The sequence below is a fragment of the Pezoporus occidentalis genome, unplaced genomic scaffold (genome assembly GCF_034315485.1).
Source record: "Pezoporus occidentalis ecotype Australia unplaced genomic scaffold, CSIRO_AGI_Poc_V1 ctg86, whole genome shotgun sequence".
Taxonomy (NCBI): domain Eukaryota; kingdom Metazoa; phylum Chordata; class Aves; order Psittaciformes; family Psittacidae; genus Pezoporus; species Pezoporus occidentalis.
The window spans coordinates 1,311,058-1,335,852 of NW_026916220.1; the positions used below are offsets into that span (position 1 = coordinate 1,311,058).

The 24,795-nt window shown below is 40.4% G+C and overlaps 2 protein-coding genes across 5 annotated transcripts in view; both read right to left on the reverse strand.

Annotated features, from left to right (window-relative positions):
* SNX24 (sorting nexin 24) overlaps window positions 1-4,616 on the reverse strand; it is a 92,396-nt gene extending 87,780 nt beyond the window's left edge. For 2 of the 4 annotated variants that reach the window (XM_062604512.1, XM_062604508.1), the window contains exon 1: window positions 4,451-4,616. In XM_062604512.1, the coding sequence (XP_062460496.1) occupies window positions 4,451-4,510 (60 nt within the window). In that variant the 5' untranslated portion in view covers window positions 4,511-4,616. The remainder of the gene's footprint in view (window positions 1-4,450) is intronic. The other 2 variants (XM_062604509.1, XM_062604511.1) reach the window with 2 other exon arrangements.
* Window positions 4,617-12,993: 8,377 nt separating this feature from the next.
* Window positions 12,994-24,795, reverse strand: part of SNX2 (sorting nexin 2) — a 31,046-nt gene continuing 19,244 nt past the window's right edge. The window contains exons 7-15 of the mRNA XM_062604456.1: window positions 23,217-23,295; window positions 22,145-22,220; window positions 20,767-20,880; window positions 20,447-20,540; window positions 18,555-18,760; window positions 17,433-17,576; window positions 14,442-14,522; window positions 14,263-14,334; window positions 12,994-13,479 (exon numbers count right to left, since the gene is read on the reverse strand). Coding sequence (XP_062460440.1) covers window positions 13,429-13,479; window positions 14,263-14,334; window positions 14,442-14,522; window positions 17,433-17,576; window positions 18,555-18,760; window positions 20,447-20,540; window positions 20,767-20,880; window positions 22,145-22,220; window positions 23,217-23,295 — 917 coding nt within the window. The 3' untranslated portion in view covers window positions 12,994-13,428. The remainder of the gene's footprint in view (window positions 13,480-14,262; window positions 14,335-14,441; window positions 14,523-17,432; window positions 17,577-18,554; window positions 18,761-20,446; window positions 20,541-20,766; window positions 20,881-22,144; window positions 22,221-23,216; window positions 23,296-24,795) is intronic.

A 24,795-nucleotide genomic window follows, 5' to 3' on the forward strand; every position in this document is an offset into this window, starting at 1 on the left:
TGGTGGGGAGCCAGCACATGACCAATAATCTATCTGCCCCAAGTTCCATCAGCCTTTCCTGCTATTAATCATGTAATCTGATAGCTCCTTGTTTCAGCTACTCCAAAAATACATTTTAATTCTAAGCAAGTTAGCAGTTGTGGGAAAGGGAACAGTAAAAGATCAACTGTGCAAAGTAGTACTCCTGTGATCACAGAATCATAGAATGGTTTGGGTTGGAGGGAACCTTTAAAAATCATCTAATCCAACACCTCCTAACATGGGCAGGGACATCTTCAACTGTATGAAGTTGTTCAGAGCCCCATACAACCTGACCTTTAATGTTTCATGGGATAGGGTATCTACCATCTCTCTCGGCAACCTATTCCAATGTTTCACCACCTTCACCATAGACAATTTCTTCCTCTGTCCTAACTAAATCTCCCATCTTTTCAGTTTAAGTTCCCCCTTGTCCTGTCTCAACAGGACTTTGTAAAAAGTCTCAATTTTTCTTATAAGCCCCCTTTAAGTATTGAAAGGCTGCAATAAAATCTCCCTCTAACCTTCTCTTCCCCAGGCTGAACAATGCTAACTCTCTCAGCCTTTCCTCTTAATAGAGGTGTCCCATCCCTCTGGCCATTTTGTGGCCTTCCTCTGATCCTGCTCCAACAGGTCCATGTCTTTCCTTTGCTGAGGACACCAGAGTTAGATGCCATCCTCCAGGTGGGGCTTACCAAAGCAAAGTAGAGGGGTGGAATCACCTCCCTTGACCTGCTGGCCACGTTTCTTCTGATGCAGTCCAGGATATGGTTGGTTTTCTAATTATGAGCTTGCGTCCAGCCTTTCATCCACCAGTACGTCCAAGCCCTTCTCCACACTGTTGGTCTCAACCCCTTTATCCCCTACTCTGTACTGACAGGAGATGGCCCTGACCTAGGTACAGGACCTTGTACTTGGACTTTGTTGAACTTTACGATGCTCACACAAACGCACTCCTCAAGCCTCTTAAGGTCCCTCTGAACAGCATCCCTTCCCTCTAGTGAATGAGCTGCACTACTCAGATGGGTGTCATCTGCAAATTTGCTGAGGGTGAACTCAATCCCACTGTCTATGCCCTTGATGATGATACTAAACAGTACTGGTCCTAATATAGACTCCTGAGGGATGCCACTCATCACTGATCTCTATCTGGACACTGAGCCATTGACAAGTAACTTCTGGATCCGACCATCCAGCCAACTCCTCATTCACCAAACAGTCCACCCATCAAATCCATATCTCCACAATTCAGAGAGAAGGATGTTGTGGGGGATCATGTCAAAGGCCTTACAGAAGTCCAGACAGACAACATCTGTAGCAATTCCACTGAGGTAGTTAGTCCATCCTAGAAGGCCACTAGGTTGGTCCGGCAAGACCTGTCCTTGGTAAAACTGTGCTGGCTGTCTTGAAACACTTCCCTGCCCTTGCTGTACCTTAACATATCTTCTAGGAGGATCTGTTCCATGATCTTCCCAGGCACAGAGTTGATGGTGACAGTCTGGTAGTTCCCAAGGTCCTCCTTTCTACCAGTTTTAAAAACAGGTATAATGTTTCCCTTTCTCCATCCCCTAGGGACTTTACCTGACTGTCACGACTTTTCAAATACCATGGAAAGTGGCTTGGGAACTGCATCAGCCAGCTCTCTCAGGACCAGGACTTTGGGATACATCTCATCAGGTCCCATAGATGTATATATGGTCATGTTCCTCAGTTACTCTCAAATCTGATCTTTTCTTACAGTGGGAGGGACTTTACTCCCCCAGTCCCTGCCCTGAGGTCCATCCACTCGAGAGGTGTGGGAGGAGAGACTGCCAGTGAAGACTAAGGCAAAAAAGTTAAGCACCTCAGCCCTCTCCTTATAAGTTACCAGTTTGACAGTTGTGTTCATCAGGGGGACACAATTTCTTTGACCTTTATCAGCATACTGGTTTAGATGTTAATACTATATACTGATGGTGCACAAGAAGTTATATTGAATTACAATTTCATAGAAATTACCTATAATTTCATAGAAAAAAACATATTTCACTCATATACATATACACTCCTGCACTAGTCCAGGACTGCACCAATCCCTTTAATTTGAAGGTTACATTTCAAAGAGACTAAATACTTTATTGTTCCACTTCCTCCACTTTTCTCAACTTTTGTAACTCATCAGATTCAGGTAGCACAGAACGGGTGAAACATCTACTTAATCACGAAGACTTCAACACCCTACAATCCCCATATTCTATAGCAATACCTACCAAACACACAGCTTCTGACTGTTAACACCCACATAATGATGTCTGTAAGAATGACAGCTGATGTGGTCTGGACACAGAAACATTCACAGGCTCTAACCATCTGAGTGAAATCACCCTTTTGCTCAATGCAAAATAATTCCTATATTACTGTTTTTTCTTAGGTTAATATTTCTGCCTACACAGTATCTTTCAAGCTAGTATAGCACAAGGGTAAGCTCTCAGTAACTTCAGTTTTGCTGGAGGGAAGATTCATAGCGTACCCGTTTGCATCAGTCATCAATTTTTATGCTTGGAACAATACCTACGTAAACTATTTAGCAATGTCACAAACTGACAATTACATTACAATAAGCGTTGCTCATGCATAACCCAAAAGCTCTTCAAAACATAAAGGAAATATATCACGTTACTTTCAGAACAAACTTCCATATCCTCTCCCACCAGCACGCCTCACCCAGAGATATGACTTCTAGAACAGATCCATGGCCAGGGAAATCCCTAAACTAATGCACTTGATAGCATAAAGCACGATAATTTTTGTATGGGATGTGGTATAGAACTCCCTCACCTGACTGAAGAGGCAAAGTAATCATGCAGGAACAACTACCAAACTACTAAGCTAAAGCAAGTTTCAGATCCATGAGTGTGACTCAGCACCAGTGAACTGAGAGGAACAGTGCTATAATAATGAACAGTGCTGCAATAATCAAACATGTTCACTTGCAAGTTCATTTTCTTGAAAGACTTCTAGAAAAACAATTTTTTTTTTAAAATGTGTTTCAAAAGTTTTGCTTGAAGCTTACACAGCTTAACATTTATAGGATTTAAAAAAACACAAATTCTCTGGATAGCAGGATTCACTGACAGAATTGCTATTAAAGAAATAAAAAAAAACCAAACCACTAAAACAGACTAAAAATTTATATTGATACAAAAAATCCTACTTGTGTGATAAGCACATCTTAGAAATAATTCTGTCACTTCAACTATCCTGCCCAACCAGGACATGCTGGAATCAGACTCAGCTGGAATGTTTTAAAGCTGGTTTCATTCCCAAGAATCATGCAGACATGTTGTAGGGAACCAACTACATTTAAGTTCTGCTAAACAGAAATATTAATGCGGTTACACTCCTATATTAACACATCTAAACTGGTTTACAAGGCTTACAAATACTTGCCAAAGAATAAACATCATTAGCATCAGGTAGATGCACTTGCTTCACCCAACTATGCCTACATGGATCAATCTTCTGGCAATTCTACAGAATTAGACTTTTTTTCCCTAGTATTTTTCAATAGGTTGGAACTACTGAATGAGTAGATTAGTAGAAGAAGCTAGCTTTGAATATCCATCTTCAGTCAAACGCCTTGGGCTTTGGTTCACCCAGCAACAGGTGGAAAAGTGTTAAAGCCCAACAGCTCCATGGGATGAGAAAACCACTGAGGTCAAAAGGATCTCTGCAAATAGTGCAAACTAACTCCTCTGGTCAAGCAGGGTCTGGTAGATCAGCCTGCCCACGACCATGTGCAGTCAGGTTTTGAGAATATCCAAGGCTGAAGACTTCACAGTCCTCTGGGCAACATGTGCCAGTGCTTGACTACCCTTACGCTAACAAAAAGGTTTCATCTTATCTTTAAATGGTATTCCATAAATTGTGATGCGTGCCCATTGGTGTCTGCCACTGAGCACCAAGGAGAAGAGTCTGGCTCCTCCTCCTTTATTCCTTCCATCCAGATTATTTGTACACAGCGCTGAGATCCCTCGAGACTTCTCCAGGCTGACCAGTCCCAGCAGTCTCAGCCTCTCCTCACGCAAGAAGTGCTCCAGCCCCCTCATCGCGTTTGGCTCCGCACTGAGCTCGGAACTCGCAAGCCCCTAAGCCTGACCTGGCCTCAGCACCCACATGAGCCTCTTAGCGGGGCCGGGCGGCAAGGAGCCACCACCTTTCTCCGCCCGCTGGCTACGCCGCATCAGCTATTGCTGCCACTCCACAGTGCGACGCTCGCGTGGGGCAGCAGAAGCCCGGACAGGCCGAGCCCCTCGTCCTGCGCCGCAGGGGTCAGGGCACGACACGCCAGAGCACGTCAGGGCGGCCTTGCCCCGCGGCCCCTCAGGCCAGCACCTGCGCGGCGGCCTGGCCCCTGGCGGGGCCCCGGCCGCATCGCAGTCCCGCCGCTCACCGTGTATCCCCGCTCCAGCTCACTCTCCTCGTAACGGAAGGAGGGGATGTACACCTCCATGGCGGCCGGGCCGGGCCAGGGTCACCGGCTCCCCGTCAGGGCCGACAGCTCCAGGCGAGCGGGTCCGCCACAGCCATCTACACACAGCACGTGACGCCGCGCATATGACGCGGGACGGGGCGGGGCGCGCGGCATGGCTTTTGGTCCTCGGGAGCTGCAGCCGTTTCTTTTGCTTCCCTCCTCAGGGTTGAAGGCACGGGTCAGCTACCAAACGGCGGGAGGGGCAGGGGCAGGCTGCCGGCCCGCCGTAAAGCTGTGCTAGGAACCGATGACCGCAGGGCGAAGGGGGGAGCTTTCCGTTGCGGCGGTGTTCGCCGGGCAGCAGAGCCGCTATGGCACCGTGGGGGAAGGGCAGAGGTAGCCAGCTCCGGTGGGAGAGGTGTGAGGTAAAAAGACCGCAGGTTCCTCTAAAACCGGTGCTCTTTAACACAAGGTTTGAAAGCACTGGCTTTAACGTGACAGGGCAGCTGCGTTGCTTTGAAGCACAATAAAACGAGGAGAAAATAGAAAAAGGATGCGTTTATCCAGTCCTAAACCCACACCACGGCTCAAGCTACTTCCTGTGCCTTCTTGGGCAACCGACCCTCGGGAGCTGTGCAAACACAGCGCCTTTCATAATGCCAGTTGTGAACTGGTGCATGAAGTGATGGGAAAGGGGAGAAGCTGAATGCTGAGGAGTTTCCCGTGTTGTGGCTAGTCCTCAGAAGCAGCCTCTTACTTCATTATTTAACAGAGTAAATGCCCCATCCCTGACAATGTTCAAGGCCAGGTTGGATGGGGCTTTGAGAAACCTGGTCTTGTAAGAAGGTGTCCTTGCCAAGGGCAGGGGGCTGGAACTGGATGAGCTTTAAGGTCCCTTCCAATCCAAATCAGTCAATGATTCTATGAAACTAAACCATTTTAAAGAAGTACAGATGATTTCCAGTCATTGGGCAAATTAAATTAAACTTCCTCCCCCAAATAAGCAGCTGTGTTGATGATTTAAGAAGTAATGGAGGAAAAAGCAGGAGGTAGAATACTAGATTCATTTAGTAGTAGGCAGGGATGTTGTACAGGGTAGCACTCCCACCTCACATTTGCAAGTTTGCTAACCTCAAGTTCCAAACCATTTGGAAGCACTTGATAGCAAACCACAGCTGTACTAAATGCAGCACCTTGAACTCACCTTGTAAAGTTTTATGAATGCTGGAGAGTCTCAGAGGCTAAATGGTTAAGATGTTCAACATCACCATTTCCCACTGATCTTGTAAGAACCATTACAAATTTATGTGCATGCAGGGTTTGATTTTGCAGAAGCAGAGTGAAGTAGAAAGACATACCTCAAAAATGGACAGAAACCAGATGATTACTTTCATCTAACCTCTGTGGTTATGCTATCTCAGTGCTTCTAAGATCAGCTTTTGAAACATCTGAAAACTAATTTGCTTCCTGCTAGACTAATAGCATCAGGAGGAAAAATGTTACAAGCTCTCAATTTCTCATTGTTTGACTACCAGTTAAATTTAATTATATTGTGCTCTAAGCAAAGAGCTGTGACCTGAAGAATTCAATACAAAATAGAAGGATTTTGACTAAAACCAAGATAACTAAAGCAAACTAACACTAGCTGTCTTTGCTAAACTTTTGTTAATACAAAGTAACAATCATACATATAAAAAATTACCTGAATTCAAAGTAAGATGGTCCTGGGGCATTTGTTTCTGCAGAACACTGCTGCTGAGCCAGTGTCCTCAGCTGCTGGTGACCAGTACTTCCTCTGTAGGAATCACGTCCTTGGAACACAATGATGACTGAAGGGAGTCAATAGGAAATCCCATTTTCCCCCAAAGCATGACTGGTAAGTACATTACAATCATCCCAAAGATAGACTAGCCATATAATAATAGTCTAATCGGTCTTGTAAATGTGGGCATGCTACAGAATAATTACCATGCTATCATTATTGTTAGTTTCTGGTTAAGACTCCAGTCTTCAAGCTTAGTTTCTGTTCTTCTCCTAATACAAAATGTATGTACAATTCTAATTACACCATTTCTGCTGTAACACATTTATGCTGATGAGAAATCAGTAGAAAAATTTCACAGAGCACTATTTATGGTTGTTTTCAATCTAATAACCAATTATTTCCAGAAAAAACTACTTTTCTCCCTAATGCCATGTAACTTATTAACAGAGAAAAGTTTGAGACATTAATCTGATTCCAAATTCAATAGTACATAATGGAACTTTTGACTGTGCATCAGCCAAGAGGAACAAGGAAGATTACATGGTGAGCTGAATTCAAACACATCAATATGTTTTGGAATGTTAAATACTTAATTTGCACAATACATCATCATTAGTAGGCTAATCTTTAAAGTTACAGCTAAAGAAAAGATAGGATTTCTCCACATGGCTGACTGGCCAAGGATTGTCTTTCTGTCTCATATATCAAGGATCAAGAATCTAAGAAACATTCATTCACAAAATGCTATCAGTGTGTGCTGAAAACCATCCAGGATTCTTGGTTTTGAAAGTTAAATGCACAAATGATACAATGATTCCTACAAGCAACAAAGCAAGGAGAATATATTTTAAATGTAGCTTGATTTGAACCAGTGTAATGTATAAACTCCTTTATTAAAAGCAAAACTGTAAAAGGGTTGAGCTCTACTGGCAACAATTACATAGGCTGCCTTCAAATTCAGCTGTTGAGCAGGACCTAGAAGATACAAACTGCAGGTGTTGGTCTTCAATGCTGGTTTTTGTTACACGTATCAGCATCTTGGGTTATATTGCTAAGTTAACTTGATCCAGAATGTAAAATAAATTAATATCATAGAATCACAGAATCATAGAATGGTTTGGGTTGGAAGGGACCTTAAAGGTCATCGAGTTCCAACCCCGCTGCTGTGAGCAGGGACATCTTCCACTAGAGCAGGTTGCTCAAAGGCCCATCCAACATGGTTTTGAAACTCCAGTTTTAACTATTGCCTCTCATTAGACTCCGTCTTAACCTTCCATGATTACAGAAACATCGTCACTGTTTAGAATAAGGTCCAATCAGTGAAGTATGCCACACTGAAAAATTGAATGTTTAATAATTTATTGAATTTAAAGAAGAATGTGGCATTTTCACAATCAAACTTTCAGATTATCTAAAAATGAAATATATTTTGGAAAGCAAAAAACCCTCCTCTCTTTGTTGGCCACTTACGTGTTTCTTTTTTCCAAAACTGTTACTGTGCAATTCCTCCGACAGGGGGAATAGGGGATGAATTCAGCATCCATCATGCTGTAATGATTCATGGGAGCAAAAAATGGAATGAACACAGTCAGCTTTGAAAGATCAGTTTCCACTAATCTTCATGATTCAAGGACTTTCTGAATGGCTAATTTCCAGAATAGGAGTAGGCAAAGAAATGCACATAACAATTCTAATCAAAGTGATAAGTAATGACAAGAGGCCAGATTAAAATAAGAGATAGTCCTTAATAAGTTTGTTAGATCACAAGCTCAGTTTGCCAAATTTTCAGTTGCTACCAGAAAGACTGGTTTTAAGTAAACTTGTATCTCACTGTATGCCTACAGATACTGGTCTCCTAAGTAAATACTAGCAAGATTGAGCATACTTGATAAAACTTTGAGTAAAAGAGCATTTTCTCTATTCCCTTTTAGAAAAAAAGCCATTTAAATCTCTTTATTCCCTTAAAGATTTAGATGGCTTTTTTTCTAAAAGAGGTGTAGTTCTTTCTAAAACATCACACAGCACTTTAATCAGCTAGTGAGTACAAACTAGACCACCTGGAAAGAAGACAGGCAGAATCATAACTTCAGACAGGCCAGTCAGTTTTCTACAGGAGTTTACAGAATCAAATACAGAACTCAGTACTTCTAACCGCCACACTATTTGGACCCGGTAAGTAGGTAGTTTTCTGAACAGCTCAAGCGTGTGAGCACTTGGGTGGCTGGGGCAAGGGGGGGAAGTCATTGTGTTAGTACAACATAAGGTAACCACAGGTTTTTATATGGAGCAGTGCTCCTCTATGTTGCTAAGACCTCCCATAGAAGTTCCACATCAGATGTGAGGCCAAGATAAAGCATTTCCTCTCTCATGATTTGCGCTTTCTTCCTTGTGCTTTCCTTATCTTGATTTCTCTAAACCACTTGGTTTATTTCATCTATCCTTGCTCTCCCATTTTCATTGCATATTTCTTTTATTTTAGTTTTCAAATACCCTGCAAGAAGGATTCTGCCTAAGCTGCCTTATATACTCTTCTGAGACTCTCTTTCTTAAGGACATATTTTCTTAATGACAGAAAACAGATGTAGTGTTTTAGCAATCAAGTAAAAAAATATTTTACTTGTTAGCAAGCTCATTCAACTATAGAGGACAAAATTTTTTTAAATAAAGAAGAATCCCCTTAGCAGGTAACCAGTAACATTCTGAACAACGTGAAACTTCAGGTCCTTACATGTTTTAATATTGAACTTTTGTTGTTGTTGTTGTAATGGATTCATGTTTTGCCAGAGATTCAAAGTATTACCTTAGGAGAGGTAAAAAAAGGAATAATTGATAATGAAGCAGAATATTCCATTTTAAAAAAGTGTCTAAAGAATCAGAGACTTACTGTGGACTGAACATCAGTTTAAGGAAGAGGTAACTGTGTTCAGTTTGAGCCATATCATGTCATGTATTTTTAATTCACAAAGAAAAAAACCCTACACAACTCAGTTCTCATTTTCAGTTGACTAGTGTAGAAAAAGGAAGTCATGTTAATCCCTGCTAAAAGACTAATGTGAAAGCTATTTCTCAGTCTTTCATCACAGAGAGAAGAAATCTGATCCATAATTCAACTGAATTTTAGTACTGATAGAAGAAAAAAAAAAGAGCTAAGAAAGCTCAATAAAAACACCTAAAGAAAAGGTCATGAAAGTATATGTTTACCCATTTTGAGCACTGCATCTTCAAATTGAGCCTTTAATTCTGGAAGTACCCACCCTCAGCCTCACTGGCACAAATCTGAAGTTTAATGTTGAGTTGTTGGTCAGTTTTCATTAGCACCAAGCAAGCTAAAGTCAAGAATATCATAGTGCTTAGTTGAGTGTTAGGCCTAATCAGTTGTTTAATCATAAACCTGTTGCATACTTGATCTTTGCAAGAAGCAGTTATAAGCTGAACACTGACGCACAAGGTATTACAAGCTTAAAGTTTCAGCATTTCACCACAGAAGGTGCTAATCTGGAAAGTTTACACTAATTTCATTGCATAAATTGGAGTGTATGATCTTCCAGCTGAATTTAGGTTTCCATTCTGTTTAGAAACAGTATTGGGTGTTTACTTGTGCTTGACCACAAACATCCAGTGTCCACAGGTCCTCAGGGAACTGGCAGATGAAGTTGCCAAGCCATTATCCATCATATTTGAGAAGTCATGGCAGTCTGGTGAAGTTCCTGGTGACTGGGAAAAGGGAATATAACCCCCATTTTTAAAAAGTTAAAAAAAGAAGACCTGGGGAACAACAGACCAATCAGTCTCACTTCAGTGCCTGGCAAGGTGATGGAGCAGATCCTCCTGGAAAACTATGTTAAGGCACATGGGCAATAAGGAGTGATTGGTGACAGCCAATGTAGCTTCACTAAGGACAAATTGTGCTTGACAAATTTGGTGGCCTTCTATGGCCACCGCAGCATTGGTGGATAAGGGAAGAGTGACTGACATTGTCTACCTGGACTTGTGCAGGGCATTTGACACTGTCCTGCACAGCATCCTTGTCTCTAAATGGAGGAAGCATGGATTTGATGGAGGGACCACCTGCTTGATAAAGAATTGGCTGGATGATTGCACTTGGAGAGTTGTGGTCAACAGCTCGAAGTCCAAGTGGAGATCAGTGACAAGTGGTATTCCTTGTAGGTCAGTAACTGGGACGAGCAGTGTTCAACATCTTTGTCAGTGACACGGACAGTGGGATTGAGTGCACCCTCAGCAAGTTTGCCGATGACACAAAGCTGTGTGATTCTGTTGATAAGCTGGAGGAAAGGAATACCATACAGAGGAAGCTTGACATGCTTGAGATGTGGGCCAATGCCAACCTCATGAAGTTCAACAAAGCAAAGTTTGAGGTCCTGCATACGAGTTGAAGCAATGCCAAGCATAAACACAGGCTGGGCAGAGACTGGATTGGGAGCAGTGCTTAGGAGGACTTGGGGTCTTGGTTGGTGAGAAACTGAACATGAGTCAGCTTCAGTGTGCATTTGCAGCCCAGAAACCACCCATGTGCTGGGCTGCATCAAAAGGAATGTGACCAGCAGGTCAAGGGAGGTGATTCTGCCCCTATACTCCACCCTCATGAGACCCTAGCTTGAACACCATATTCAGCTCAGGCCCCACACAAGAGGGATGTGGACCTGGCCGACCGTGTCCAGATGAGACCACAAAGATGATCAGGGGACTGGAGCAAGCACCTTTCCTATAAAGACAGGCTGAGACAGCTGGGCTTGTTCAGCCTGGAGAGAAGGCTCACGGGAGACCTTTTAACAGTCTAAAGGGGACCCACAAGAAATCTGGAGAGGGACTTTTTACAAGGGCTTGCAACAAGAACACAAGGGGGAATGGTTTTTAACTGGAAGAGGAAAGCTGGGTTCGAGACCATCTTAAGAACATGAACGTGCACAAGTCCATGGGACCTGATGAAATCCATCCGCGGGCCCTGAAGAAGCTGGCGAATGAAGTTGCTCAGCCACTGGCCATCATACTTGAAAAATCATGGCAGTCAGGGGAAGTTCCCGATGACTGGAAAAGGGAAATATAACCCCCATTTTCAAGAAGGGGAAAATGGATGACCCAGGGAATTACAGACCAGTCAGTCTCACCTCTGTGCCTGGCAAAATCTTGGAGCAGATTCTCCTGGATGGCGTGCTAAGGCACATGAAAAACAACATGGTGGTTGGTGACAGCCAGCATGGCTTCACTAAGGGGAAATCCTGCCTGACCCAATTTGGTGGCCTTCTACGATCGGCCTATGGAACTGATGGACAGGGGTAGAGCAGTTGATATCATCTACCTGGGCTTGTGCAAAGCATTCAATACTGTCCCACGTGATATCCTTGTCTCTAAATTGGAGAGACATCAATTTGATAGATGGACCACTTGGTGGATAAAGAACTGGCTGGATGGCCACACACAAAGAGTTGTGGTCAATGGCTCAATGTCCAGTTGGAAAACAGTAATGAGTGGTGTCCCTCAGGGGTCAGTGTTGGGACTGGTTTTGTCCAATATCTTTGCCAGCAACATGGACAGTGGGATTGATGCAGCCTCAGCGAGTTTGCCAATGACACCAAGCTGTGTGGTTCAGTTGATGTGCTGGAGGGAAGGGAAGCCATCCAGAGGGACCTTGACATGCTTGTGAAGTGGGCCTATGCCAGCCTCATGAAGCTCAACCAAGCCAAGTGCGAGGTCCTACACCTGGGCTGGGGCAATCCGAGGCACAGCTACAGGCTGGGCAGAGAAGAGATTCAGAGCAGCCCTGTGGAGAAGGACTTGGGGGTGTTGGTTGATGAGAAAATTAACATGAACTGGCTTCAGTGTGTGCTCTTAGCCCAGAATGCCAGCTGTATCCTGGGCTGCATCAAAAGGAGTGTGACCAGCAGGTCGATGAAGGTGATTCTGCCCCTCTACTCTGCTCTCTTGAGACCTCACTGAGAGTATCGTGTACAGTTCTGGTGTCCTCAACATAAAAAGGACATGGAACTGTTGGAACAAGTCCAGAGAAGGGCCACGAGGATGATCAGGGGACTGGAGCACCTCCCATATGAAGATAGGCTGAGAAAGTTGGGGCTGTTCAGGCTGGAGAAGAGAAGGCTGCATGGAGACCTCAGCAGCCTTCCAGTACCTGAAGTGGGCTTGCAAGGATGCTGGGAAGGGACTCTTCATTAGGGACTGTAGCGATAGGACAAGGGGTAACGGGTTCAAACTTAAAACAGTGGAAGTTTAGATTGGGTATAGGGAAGAAGTTTGTTACTGTCAGGGTGGTGAGGAACTGGAATGGGTTGCCCAAGGTAGTTGTGAATGCTCCATTCCTGGCAGGGTTCAAGGCCAGGTTACATAGAGCCTCGGGCAACATGGTTTAGTGTGAGGTGTCCCTGCCCATGGCAGGGGGGTTGGAACTAGATGACCTTAAGGTCCTTTCCAACTCTAACTATTCTATAATTCTATGATTTAGATTAGACTATGAGGAAGAAATTCTTCCCCGTGAGGGTGGTGAGATACTGGAACAGGCTGCCCTGAGAAGCTGTGGATGCCCCATCCCTGGCAGTGTTCAAGGCCAGGTTGGACGGGGCTTGGAGCAACCTGCTCTAGTGGAAGGTGGTCCTGCTCATGGCAAAGGGTTGGAACTGGATGAGCTTTAATATCCCTTCCAACCCAAACCATTCTATGAGCCTATGATTCTAAATACTACTTCTAAGAACATCAGTAAATACCTACAGACACAAAACCAGAGCACTTAAGGTTTCACAAGGTACATCCCTTTATTATTGTAATCACAAAACCATGATTTTTGTACAGGAATGTTTTAAGTGAACATCAATGCAATTAAATTTGTTTCATAAAGATCAGGTAAACATACTACAGAACATTGTATTGTAAAGAACAAAAATATCAGCTTTCTGGCCTTGCAGTGCACATTTCAGTGCAAGTATTAAGACACAATAGTGTTCAATTCAGCAATGTATTGCAGAACATCATGCCACAGTCCACTTCAGAGAGGGTCAGGACATGCAGCTTGTTAATAAAATGCTGTAGTATATAAAAAAAGCCACATGTTAATTTCTAAAATAGAGTGTGGTTTATTTGGATGATTTAAAGTGATTTCATTGTGGAATTTAGTTTTATCCAGGACAAGCATCCAGAGTGTCTTGCCATTTGGAATACTCTTCTTTCAGGCGATGGCTTTGGCTTCAGGTAGGAATGCCTCCCAGTATTTTATTAGCTTGAAAAGAAGGGGAAACCACTCATTATTAAGTAATGAATGTTAAAAAACACATATACCTTCCTCCTCTTGTGGTAAACTTGTGTCCACTGGACAAAATAAGAACGTAGGTGCTTCATATTATCCATTCATGTTATTACATAAAGCAAGGAAAAATACAAGTAATAAATACACAGATCTGCTAATAGCAACACAGTTGTTACCACACACTGAACAAAATGCTAGAGAATACAATTATACAGAATTTGTTTATAAGGTCAGTTTGCTGTTCTTACCTCTAAGGGTAAGATTTTTTTTTTTAATTCATGAAACAAAACTTAAGGGTTATATTCTTGGAATAAACAAAGGAAAAACTCCAGACAGTCTCTAGGAAGTCACTGGAATCTATTTTACTGCTTTACAATAATCAGTCAGATTTTATACCTTTTTAAAAGAACAATAAACATTTAAGTATACAAGCCTCTAAGTCTAAGCACACACTCATTACAATTTACTCCAATCTATAAACAAAAGTATTACTTCAGTTTCAGAAGATGACAAGACCCTCTGCTTGCTCATATCCCTAAGGGAGCTTCTCCCTTGCTTTCCTCAATTAGAGCTGCACAAGGGAGCATAGCAATAGCCGGGAAACTGCATCACTGTTACTCTGCAATACAGTACAGACTAGAAATAGTGCTCTTTATGTTTTAGAAATGCCTATACTTAAAGCCCATTTTTTTTTTAACTAACCTAATACGGAAAGTATTGAATATTATTTTGTACAAAATTTAAATTTTATCTTACCTGCTGCTGTGTTTGCACTAATGACTCTAAGTACTCGATAATAACAGTTTTAAAGTCTTTCACTCGTTCCTTCTGTTAATAAATAAATTATGGCATATTAACCTCTTAACAAATTTTACTTGGAATGTCAATATTATCTACATTGAAGCTGTCATTTACTTGGACAAAATTATACATGCCTCGAATCTTCCCACTTCCTTGCGAATGGTTTTGGAGATCTGTTCAAAATCTTTTTCCCCTTGCTGAACTTTTGTCTCCCACTGGCAAAGGAAACGAAAGACATGCAGAGATAAGACTTTGTGTTGTCCATTCAGTCTATCAGTGTGTGTGTACACACATGAACTTTCTTTAGTGTATCAGTAATAGTCACCCAAGAGCTAAGAAGGAACTGTTAGGGTTTTTTGGTGTTCTTAAGGGAAGGTCTTACAAAGACAGTTTCAAAGTAATACTTTCAAGCTTGAACAGGGGAGGTTTAGGTTAGATAAGGAAGAAATTCTTTATTGTGAGAGTGGTGAAGCACTGGAACAGGTTGCCCAGAGAAAGATATGGCTGCCTCATCCGTTGCAGTGTTCAAAGCCAGGCTGGATGGAGCTTTGAGCAGCCTGGTCTAGTGGAAGGCGTCCCTGCCTGTGGCAGGGGGTTGGAACTATATGGTCTTAAGGTCCTTTCCAACCATTCTATGATACGTTGTGTAATAGGATGTCATCAGATCAGTTAAAACAATGGTATCTCTAAGGTAATGCTATTTGTAGATGAAATCTAAAAATACCTTCGTATTGCAATTAAGGAACACATAATAACATTTTTTAAAAGATTCCATAGAAACCAAAAGGAATCTCTAAAGCTTTGCTTACTATTCCATTTACAAACACTACTATAAAAGGAACCTGTAAGCTTTCTGTGGCTACCTGTCCAATCAAGAATGAAAGAGTCTCAAAAGTTATTTCCCTGTATTTTCCCAGTCCCAGAAGAGGTGATTAAACTTTTCATCTCAGTCTATAGTCAAGTATATAATTAACATATTTCTGTTGCAGATGATAAGCTACTGAGGATATGTTTTTTAATTTTTCAGTCAAAATGCATGTTGCTTAAACAAGCCAAAGCACATGCTTTCTATGAAAACAGTTTCCACTAAACAAGAAAGCAGGAGTTGGGAGTGTGGCACTCATGTAACAATACATGACACTAGATTACATTTGTCCTTAGTTTATGGGAAAAGATATCCAGTTACACAACAAGAGCTCATCATCTGCATCACTTTATAACTACTTTTACACATCTATTGCATTGTTAAATTTAAGCTAGCTGTACAGATACACTGAAAAAAAAACCCCAAACCTATGGGCTGCACACTTTGGGTGCACGTAGACTAACATCTTTAAAATTAAACTGTATCTACTCATCTCAACATATTTACTGAATCATGGGAGCCAATATATCCAGTAACACTTAACTTCCTCAGAGAAAGACAACAGTGAAGCAACATACTTAAATATAGCATGTTCCTGTTAGCAATCCAGTGGTATTATTTAGTCACAAAACTTTATGGTGCAGTATCAATTTACTATTATGATATGAGACGAACATCATCTATGTTCCAGTAAGTATCTATGTGTTTGTATTTTTAGTTTATATTTATTCAGAATACCTTTTTTGCCTTTTCAGACATACATTATGAAGCTATGCAATAAGACATAATAGGATGTCCTCTATAAAAGAACAGCCTTTAGAGTTACTAATTAACTGAAACAATACAAAACTCAGTCAAAGAAAAGAGAGATTAAGGCTGCCTGTGCCTTCCTACCACAGCAACCAGAAGTGCCTGAGACTTCAGTCAAAGCCCCTGCAGGCTTCCAAAATCCCAGTTTCATCAAATCCAAAAGTCAGGTCCTATAAAAATTATCACTGAATAGCAGTCTGCCATCTTACAGTTTCTGACAAGCAGAAATTTCTCATTATTCAATGAGGTATTCTTAGGACTGTTCTTTGGCCTTTTATCTGCAAAAAGCAGTCATGTATAAAGTTTAAGCCGTGTATAGGCTTCCACTTCACAATTTCTCTGCCAGAAGAACTACTACTGCAGAATTCAGCAACTCTGAATATATTTCAATGGCAGCAATAGCCTTCTATCAGCATATTCAAATTGTGGGTTTACTAACAACCTTCTATAATCATCTAATAAAGTAGGAAAAGTAAATCCTTCAGGAACAACATCATTAATTCTTTCAATATTGGGACTGAGAAATGGTCACTGAGCATTTCCAGCTACTTCCAATACTCAGGAAGTATTTTTGATGAGGGGTTCCAGCTCACTTTATAGTAGAGGGATGGGTGATACCGAGAGGCAACCAACAAAAATGTGGTCACAGGAGTGACACTGTTTTCCCAGTAAAAAAAAAAAGAAAAAGCCAAGTTAATGAGTGACTTCAGTACCATATGCAAAATAAATTGAAGGGCAGAAAGAACAAAGCAGCATGGGGCTTGTGACCAATGCTGAAGCCAAACAAACTAACTGCATAAGAGAGCTTGAAATCTGCAATAATGTTCTCCCATTATTTGAGGAAGAATACTGGTGCATATTCAGAATGCATTGATGTTAAATAATGAAGTTGTCCTACCTCTTCAACTTCCTTAGTGAAGCATGATAGAAAAAGTGTATAAATTATGACACTTCAACATGTTAGATTTATTTTTACTGAAATTACACCATATATACATACATATATATATATATATATATATGGGTAGATATGCTGCGTAATTAAGCAAAACATGGGAACAGTTCTTCATTAGTTGTCTTAGCTGAATTTTATCTTTAGAAGCCAAAAGCTGCCCCTCTGTTCTACCCAAGCAATCTGTTAACAGGCAAAAGCATTAACTTGTCCTTGTTTCCTCCCTCCCATCTCCCAGACTCTGTAGGGACAGTATTAACTGCCTTTCAGATCTTACAATGAGTAGCAACTGCACACATTTAGCATTTTAAATAAATACCTTTTAACAATTTTGGTAAATATGAAAAACAGCAAATGAGTAAGTGATTTGTAAAGAAAAAACACAACCAACCAAACAAACAAAAAACAACAAAATAGAGGCATAAATAGCGCACCAGTGCAGAATGAATGAGTTAACGCAGAAAGTCTGACCTCCAAAATAATGCTTGGTAACATTACCTCTTTTATTTCATCTTTAGCTTGCTGCAATTTATCAGGTTTGTTGGCAAGCTGGAGCTTCGCTTCAGCTTCGCGTTTTTTTTGTAAAGTGACCTGAGCATCTTGCCACTTCTGCCAGCATTTCATTCGATGATCAAACACACCCTGTAAGGACAGACAAATTTATAAAACAACTAGAATTGTTAGAGCTGTGTAAATTCCTGGAAAAGGTAATTTTGGAATGAGTATGCTTAAAGAAACCTCACCGTATCTACAACACGTCTTCTTGCATTTCATTTGACAGCATGCTAATACAGCTCAATACCTTCCACAAATAACAGGGTATGCAGAAGCCTTTTCAGAGCAGACACTTTAGTGCCCCAAACCATTTTATGTGCTTCATTCCATCATGACACTTCCAAAACAACCACTACAAAGTGCTCTGTTACGCAAATACACTCTAACTGCAGATTCTAGCAAACTGTTCATACATATGGATTATATGGATATTCAGCAATGCATTTTTGCTAGAAATGGACTAAGGCAGTATACTTTAACAACCTGGCAAGTTTAAAGATATTCTCAGTTAAAATTCATAGACACCCCTTCCCATATCAAAACCCAGTAATGCTATGCAGCATGACTTACACTAAAATAAATAATTTACTTTAATAAGATGATACAAATTGTATCTACTTCTTATTTACAGAAACTATTTATCTACCCAATACAGACAAATTATGTCCTCATAATAAACCTACTTAAAAATAAGTAGCCTGAAAGAACAAGTACAGTATGCTCAGACACAGTAATGTATGGTGTCCTTAAATACTGTGAATAACAGTACTCAAAGTAGATGGTGCTAACCATCTACATTTTGTCAGGATCTTATTAATCCATTCCCATTTTTTATCACATTCATTTTTATCATTGGAATAACTGATCATGGATGCATTAATTTTACTCAGCTAGATTTAATGCAAAAGCTTAGTCCTCCTGTGTTATAGTGTGTGAAAAATGCACACATTCATTTACCCTAAATCTAAAGATTCACCCAATATACCCTATACATTTACCCTAAATCTGCAATTGAGGAATGTGACTTTAAACATGAAAACCGGTATTTTTCCTAGTAGTACTCACTTTTACTGCAGCAATGAGACGAATGTAATCACCAAGCAGTTCAGAGAAGACATAGAAATCGGCAAAAGCTTGCTCTTGATGCAATTGATCTATCTTCTCCTCAACCTCTGCAAGCTGAGACAAAGCTCTAGATAGAGCAGTGTGGTCCTCAGAGTTACCTAACATGGCAGCACTTTTAGCAAAAGCAGCTGTGTTGGCTGAAAGCTCTGAAATACATAAGTAACGTTCAGTACAATGTAGTTAGTTTGTTATATTACTCTGCAGCATAGATCAGAGGAGCAGAGACCTCTGCCCTATTTCAACCCTAACTGCACCAGCTGAAAATACAAGCTGTATTTCCTAAAGCCTATGATAAAATATACAAGATCTCAGTGAAACTGGATAAAAACTACTGCACAAAACCTCTCTTCATTAGAAAATGTTTTGCTGAGCCTGTAAATGTCATGCCTATTCTGTCTAGCAAAATAAATGGAAAAAAAACGTCACTTATTTTCCAAATGCCTAGTTCATAGGAAATTCAAGCCCACAAAACAAAAGCCAAGTCACCTACAGAACAAATTCAGAACAATTTTAACAGGTCTGTAGCGTAGTTGTTCCATGCAGCTCAGAGCTGAAAACAAACCCACAAAACCACTATGCCTGTGTGTGGAATTTATTTCTGTTGGACTGCTGTATTGACTGAAGTACCTTTAGCTGTGCATACTGTAATGTGCTGCCACATTCTGACATGTCTTAAAAGAAAAACAAATAAACTCATATCAGCATGACTGACATCCATGAAGGTAAAGTTTTGAGCTTGGCAATTGTTTCATCAAATCCTATGTAAGTCATCCTGTACTAAGTTAAGTTATGAAGGACCTTTGAACAAATGTTTAATCCAAATTACTTCAGGATTAAAAATGCAGGTATGTTTGCAACTGTGTTGCCTCTACAGAAACATCAGAACAGCAGAAATGTTTATAGAAGCAAAATGCCTTCAGATATTTAAAACGCCTACAATTTAAACACAACTCCCTAAAAACAAACCAAAACAAAAACTCCTTCAAGTGTATGAGAAGGTGTCAAATCAATAGTAAACAAAGACTTCCACAGTCTATTAGTCTTGAGGACATCTGGCCAACAGATTTTTTTTTTTTTTGAGAGTAGTTCCTGATAAAGAGTCATGAGAAAGCAACTTCGGACAGCTTCAACACTTTCAAAGTGCAGAGCTGAAAGGTGATCACATATTTTAAGATAATATGGTAGTGTTAGAAGGCACACTTATGGTCTTCCTTGAACTACAAATCAAAGCTTTTATGTTTTGGGTGTTTTAAATCATCTGATGGAAAGCAATCTTTGACAAAACAGCATCACAGGTGATTAAAATATAAACTTACAGGCTTTGCTTCTTTCTAAACCAAAAGCTGGTATTCTGAGACTACTTAGCTTTCCAGAAAAGTTTACCTTAGCAGTAGCTGATCTAAGAATAGTAAACTCTTGTTTAAGAGTTCAAACTCAGTTAACAGTGCAATACTGAACCAAAAGATGTTTAAATGGATTCATGCAGCCACTCTATATTCAGAAGGAAATGACCCTTGCCATGAGATCTAAAGATACATTTACAGATGTCTGTTGTGGTAGGGTCACTTACTTTGTACAATATTGAATCTTTGCAAGAAAAATATTTATGCTAAATCAATATAGTAACTTTAGGAATTACAGATATTCTGGCTAAAGTTAAGATTAAAAACAGGTATACAAAAATGCCAGAGCAGTTTGAATAAAAGGTGCAATTAGATTTTTGCATTAAAATATCCCATATACCTATTAATTACTTAAGAGCTCTGATACACTAAGTTCTCATTTCACCACCATTTCCTAAAGTTCATGCAGCCACATAAAAATATAGTTACCTTTTCTGTGGCAGACTAATGCTTCGACACTGGCATGCAGTTTCCTAAGTTGCTGATCCAGATTCTCAAATTGCTGCTGTTTTTCTTCAAACCACTGACAAAAGATGAAAGAGTCAAGCATTACAAATTAGATTACCAACAACATTTCTGGTTTTAAAGAACCAAATATCCAGGCACTGCCAGGGTGGTCAACTGATAAAGCTAAGAATTCAAGCCAATAAGCAAATTAATAACCCATTTTCTACTTCTACAGCTTTAAAATGCAATTGTTGAAGCTCATTAATTCATCTCATTATTCAAGCCGAAAAATCAGCTCTTACTGCATCCGATTCATTCATCTTGATTGTCATTTTGTTGACAGCATCGGCAGCCTTGTTCACCATCCTCAATATTCCTGCTCCACTCAGAGCTTGGGTGTTAACTGCTCTCGGCAGCTGAAATTGAATGACAAATAAGGGCAAACAGACTGGTTAAAAGGATGGAGATTTAACTGGGCACCAGGGGGAAAGAAAAGGATATAGTGTTTTCTTTATTCCTATGTGTTACAATATAGTGGAATCTAATTTCTCAGATTTACTACTTTTACATTCTCAAGAGGAAAAGTTAAAAATACAGACTATTTACTTCTACATCTTTACATTTAAATGGAACAAATAACCCACTTTTTCAAAGTTATTAACTAGCCAAACGTCCTAAACTAACCATCTATACACTACTGAAAACAAACTGCCACTACAGAAACAGAAAAGCTTAGATTTACAACAAATCAAATAAAAGAAATCTGTAAATCATTTAATTGTAATGGAAGACTTGCACTGTCTGCTGATTATAAAAGGTTCATGTCTTTCTACTTTTCAGTACAGGCCAGATTTCAAAACCCACCTCATGCATATTAAGAGAACTGAGTATTTGCTTATGTACTTAGAAATCCTCAGGGATAACAAACTTAATTGATATGATTATTCAGGCTAGTTTGAATATGCCATACAAGGTGGCCCCTATGTCAGACCATTTACCCTTCAATGAGATGTTTTGTCTGTCAGCAGCATTGACAAATCCACCGTAAGTTAGCTATTGATGCTTTTGTCAGTAGTGAAGTCTTTGTGACTTATTAGTATAACTAAGATATTGACATTGGCCAAAGACAGTTCAGTATTACAATGAATCCACTATGCACATTTATAAAGAGATATTATGTATCTTTAACGATATACTAAATATTGTGAAAGGTGCCAGGTTGATAGCATGAGTGACTGGAGTTCTCTATTCACAAAACATCTAGCCTGGCCAGCAGCATTGCGAGTATTTTCACATTATCATGCCAGCACATCTCAAGTTGGACTCCTCGAGGCAAAAGACCTGCTTCCAAGCCAGTTTAATTCTTGATCTTATATAAAAATCAGTAACATCAATTATGGATTTTCACCATGCATAATGAGTTTCAGTCAGAACTAGAGAGAACAACTCGCATGCAGATAGCAATAGCAAACAGCCTTTGGACACTACCACTCTAGGTTTTCTCACAGGCAGAGGCACACCATTCCCTAAGAAGCCTCTGCCATTCTGTCCCATGAAGGCTACAGCCCAATTTGATTGCATGCAAATTTAGGGAATTAGGTCTCAATACAAAGAGAACATATAGCTTTGTAGGTTACCGTATCTAGAAACAAACAGGGAAACTTGAGAGAACTTAAATACCTCAGAGCTTTCCAAGAACTGTCTTAAATCTGGATCCTGCAACAAGGTTGGGTGTTTTACTGTTCGCTGTAGGTACCTATGATTTTAAAAATTTACGTATTAGATAACCAAACAGAGTTAATAAGCCTGACAGCACTGAAAAGTGTCCATCTAAAGAACAGATCCAATGCAGCACACAACCTCCCTCATTATCTAATGGGGCTTGAATACCCTTAAAATGTCATCTCTAAAGGGCCAGATGATAGCTCAGTCTCCATGCCCCTTCATTCCTTTCCCTCTCTGGTGATTCTTCAAACCATATTTACACATATTTTTTGTTTAAGATTGGCTCTGGAACTCCAGAAGTTTGAGAGCTTCACACATTATCTGTTAGATCTTTCAATATACAATCTAAAACCTTTGACTTTACTGTTACATGGTCTGTTGGTCTCATATGATGTGACTGCATTACAAGAATCCATACACAGCATACTATAAAATTATACCAAAATTGAAGCTGTATACTTACGTGAGTTTTAACAGTTACTTTCTGAAAGCTTTACTAGCCGTGCCCATAGGGGAAAATGATGCAGTGGATCAGCAACACGGCAAAGGTACTTGAACAATATTACTGGTATACCAGTGCTGAGTGAAAGAGATCAAGTATCTCTTATGCCAAAATTCAGCGAGTCTCATCCACGTACTGTTTGTTGGAAGGCCATTTTACTTTGAAGTGACTGAAGGTCTCTTTCACCTGTCTCACTGCCCAAGAGTTGATTTTCCACGCAACAGATACACTGCTCATATGCCTTGATTTCTTAAACCTAAAATGCCTAAAGTGATAAAGTTTTACCTACTGAATCTCTACAATCTTAAGCACCAACCAGTTTGAAAAGAATTAACTATAATCCTCTCTATGAATGAGGCTGCTTTTCCCATTATTTATTGGAATTATTCCATTTCTACACAAAAAATTGGCAGCTGCATACAGCCTCCAGAACCAATCTAAGATGGCCCAGACCCCAGCTGCAGAGCCCATATAGTATATTGCAAGTCATTCTGAGGCTAACCAAGTTTTAGACACATACATTACCTCTCTAGGGCTGCTCTTCTTTTCTCTACAAACTCAGTAGATGAAGAATCTTCCTTGCCTACTTTAACCTTGGTCATGCCTTTGAAGAAAGCAGCATCATATTGATTTTATCATAAATCAATCATTAATATAACTGATGTGATTAGAAGACAAAGCTCACCCAAGTTTATGTATTTAAGTCAAATTGCAATGAAAAACACTACATGGCAACAGAAAAAACATCAACGCTGCATGCTGCATGGTTTTGTGGAATCAGATCTGTGAAATATGCATTACCTGTAATTTATGACTAAAAGTTACACAAAACTAGTTTAATTTGCATTTATGAAGACAATCTAAATGAGGATCACAGTCTTACTGGTCACTCGTGTTCAGAAGAAATCAGTTACCCAGAGAAAGCAGAATAGTAAAATTAATCTCATAAGCCTATTAAGTTTATTACCAGTATTTTAATTCTATTATTCTTTAATTTCTAAACCTAGAAATTTTTAGTCAAATAAGGCAAACTAACCAGCTCTGAAAATTCTGAAGCATATGAACAACTATGAACTAAATGGAGAATAAAATTAGTAGAGTAAAATACACACAGCCTTACATCACTTCCTCTGCCCAAGTCAAGAGTGGCCAAAAACCTATGACAGGGGAGCCAGAGTTATTGATGTACCATGGTATGGGAAATACATTCAACCTCAGCAACACAAGAACTCAAAAACTAGCAGACTGAGGTCAGCATTTTTCTTGCTAAAGACCTAAACCCCAAAGAGTTTAGGTACCTGAATCCTGTCAAAACCATCACAAAACACTGTACATTCTTAATTATTATTTCCTAAAATACAAGCGAGGTATATTATGATACAGTCCAAACACAGACTCAGAGAATAGTTAAGGTTGTAAAGGACCTTAACATCATCAAGTTCCAACCCCCCTGCCATGGGCAGGAACACCTCCCACTAAGCCATGCCACCCAAGGCTCTGTCCAACCTGGCCTTGAACACTGCCAGGGATAGAGCATTCACAACCTCCCTGGGCAACCCATTCCAGTGCCTCACCACCCTAACAATAAAGAATTTCTTCCTTATATTCAATCTAAACTTCCACTGTTTAAGTTTGAACCCCTTACCCCTTGTCCTATCACTACAGTCCCTAACAAATAGTTCATCCCCAGCATCCCTATAGCCCCCCTTCAGATACTGGAAGGCTGCTATGAGGTCTCCATGAAGCCTTTTCTCCAGGCTGTACAGCCCCAACTTTCTCAGCCTGTCTTCGTACAGGAGGTGCTCCAGTTCCCTGATCATCCTCGTGGCCCTCCTCTGGACTTGTTCTAACAGCTCCATGTCCTTTTTATACTGAGGACACCAGAACTGTACACAATACTCCAAGTGAGGTCTCATAAGAGCAGAGTAGACCTGCTCTGTTAGTTCTGTGCTTCTCCAGCTAAAAGTTCTAAGTCTGAGATTCCGAATATGTGCTCTGTGACCTGCCAGGTCAACAGTTCTCAGAGTTGTTCTTCTCCCTATGTCCCTTCTTTCTTTAGAAGCATCACACATTAACCCACCAAGGGGACAAATAGCATCCTTAT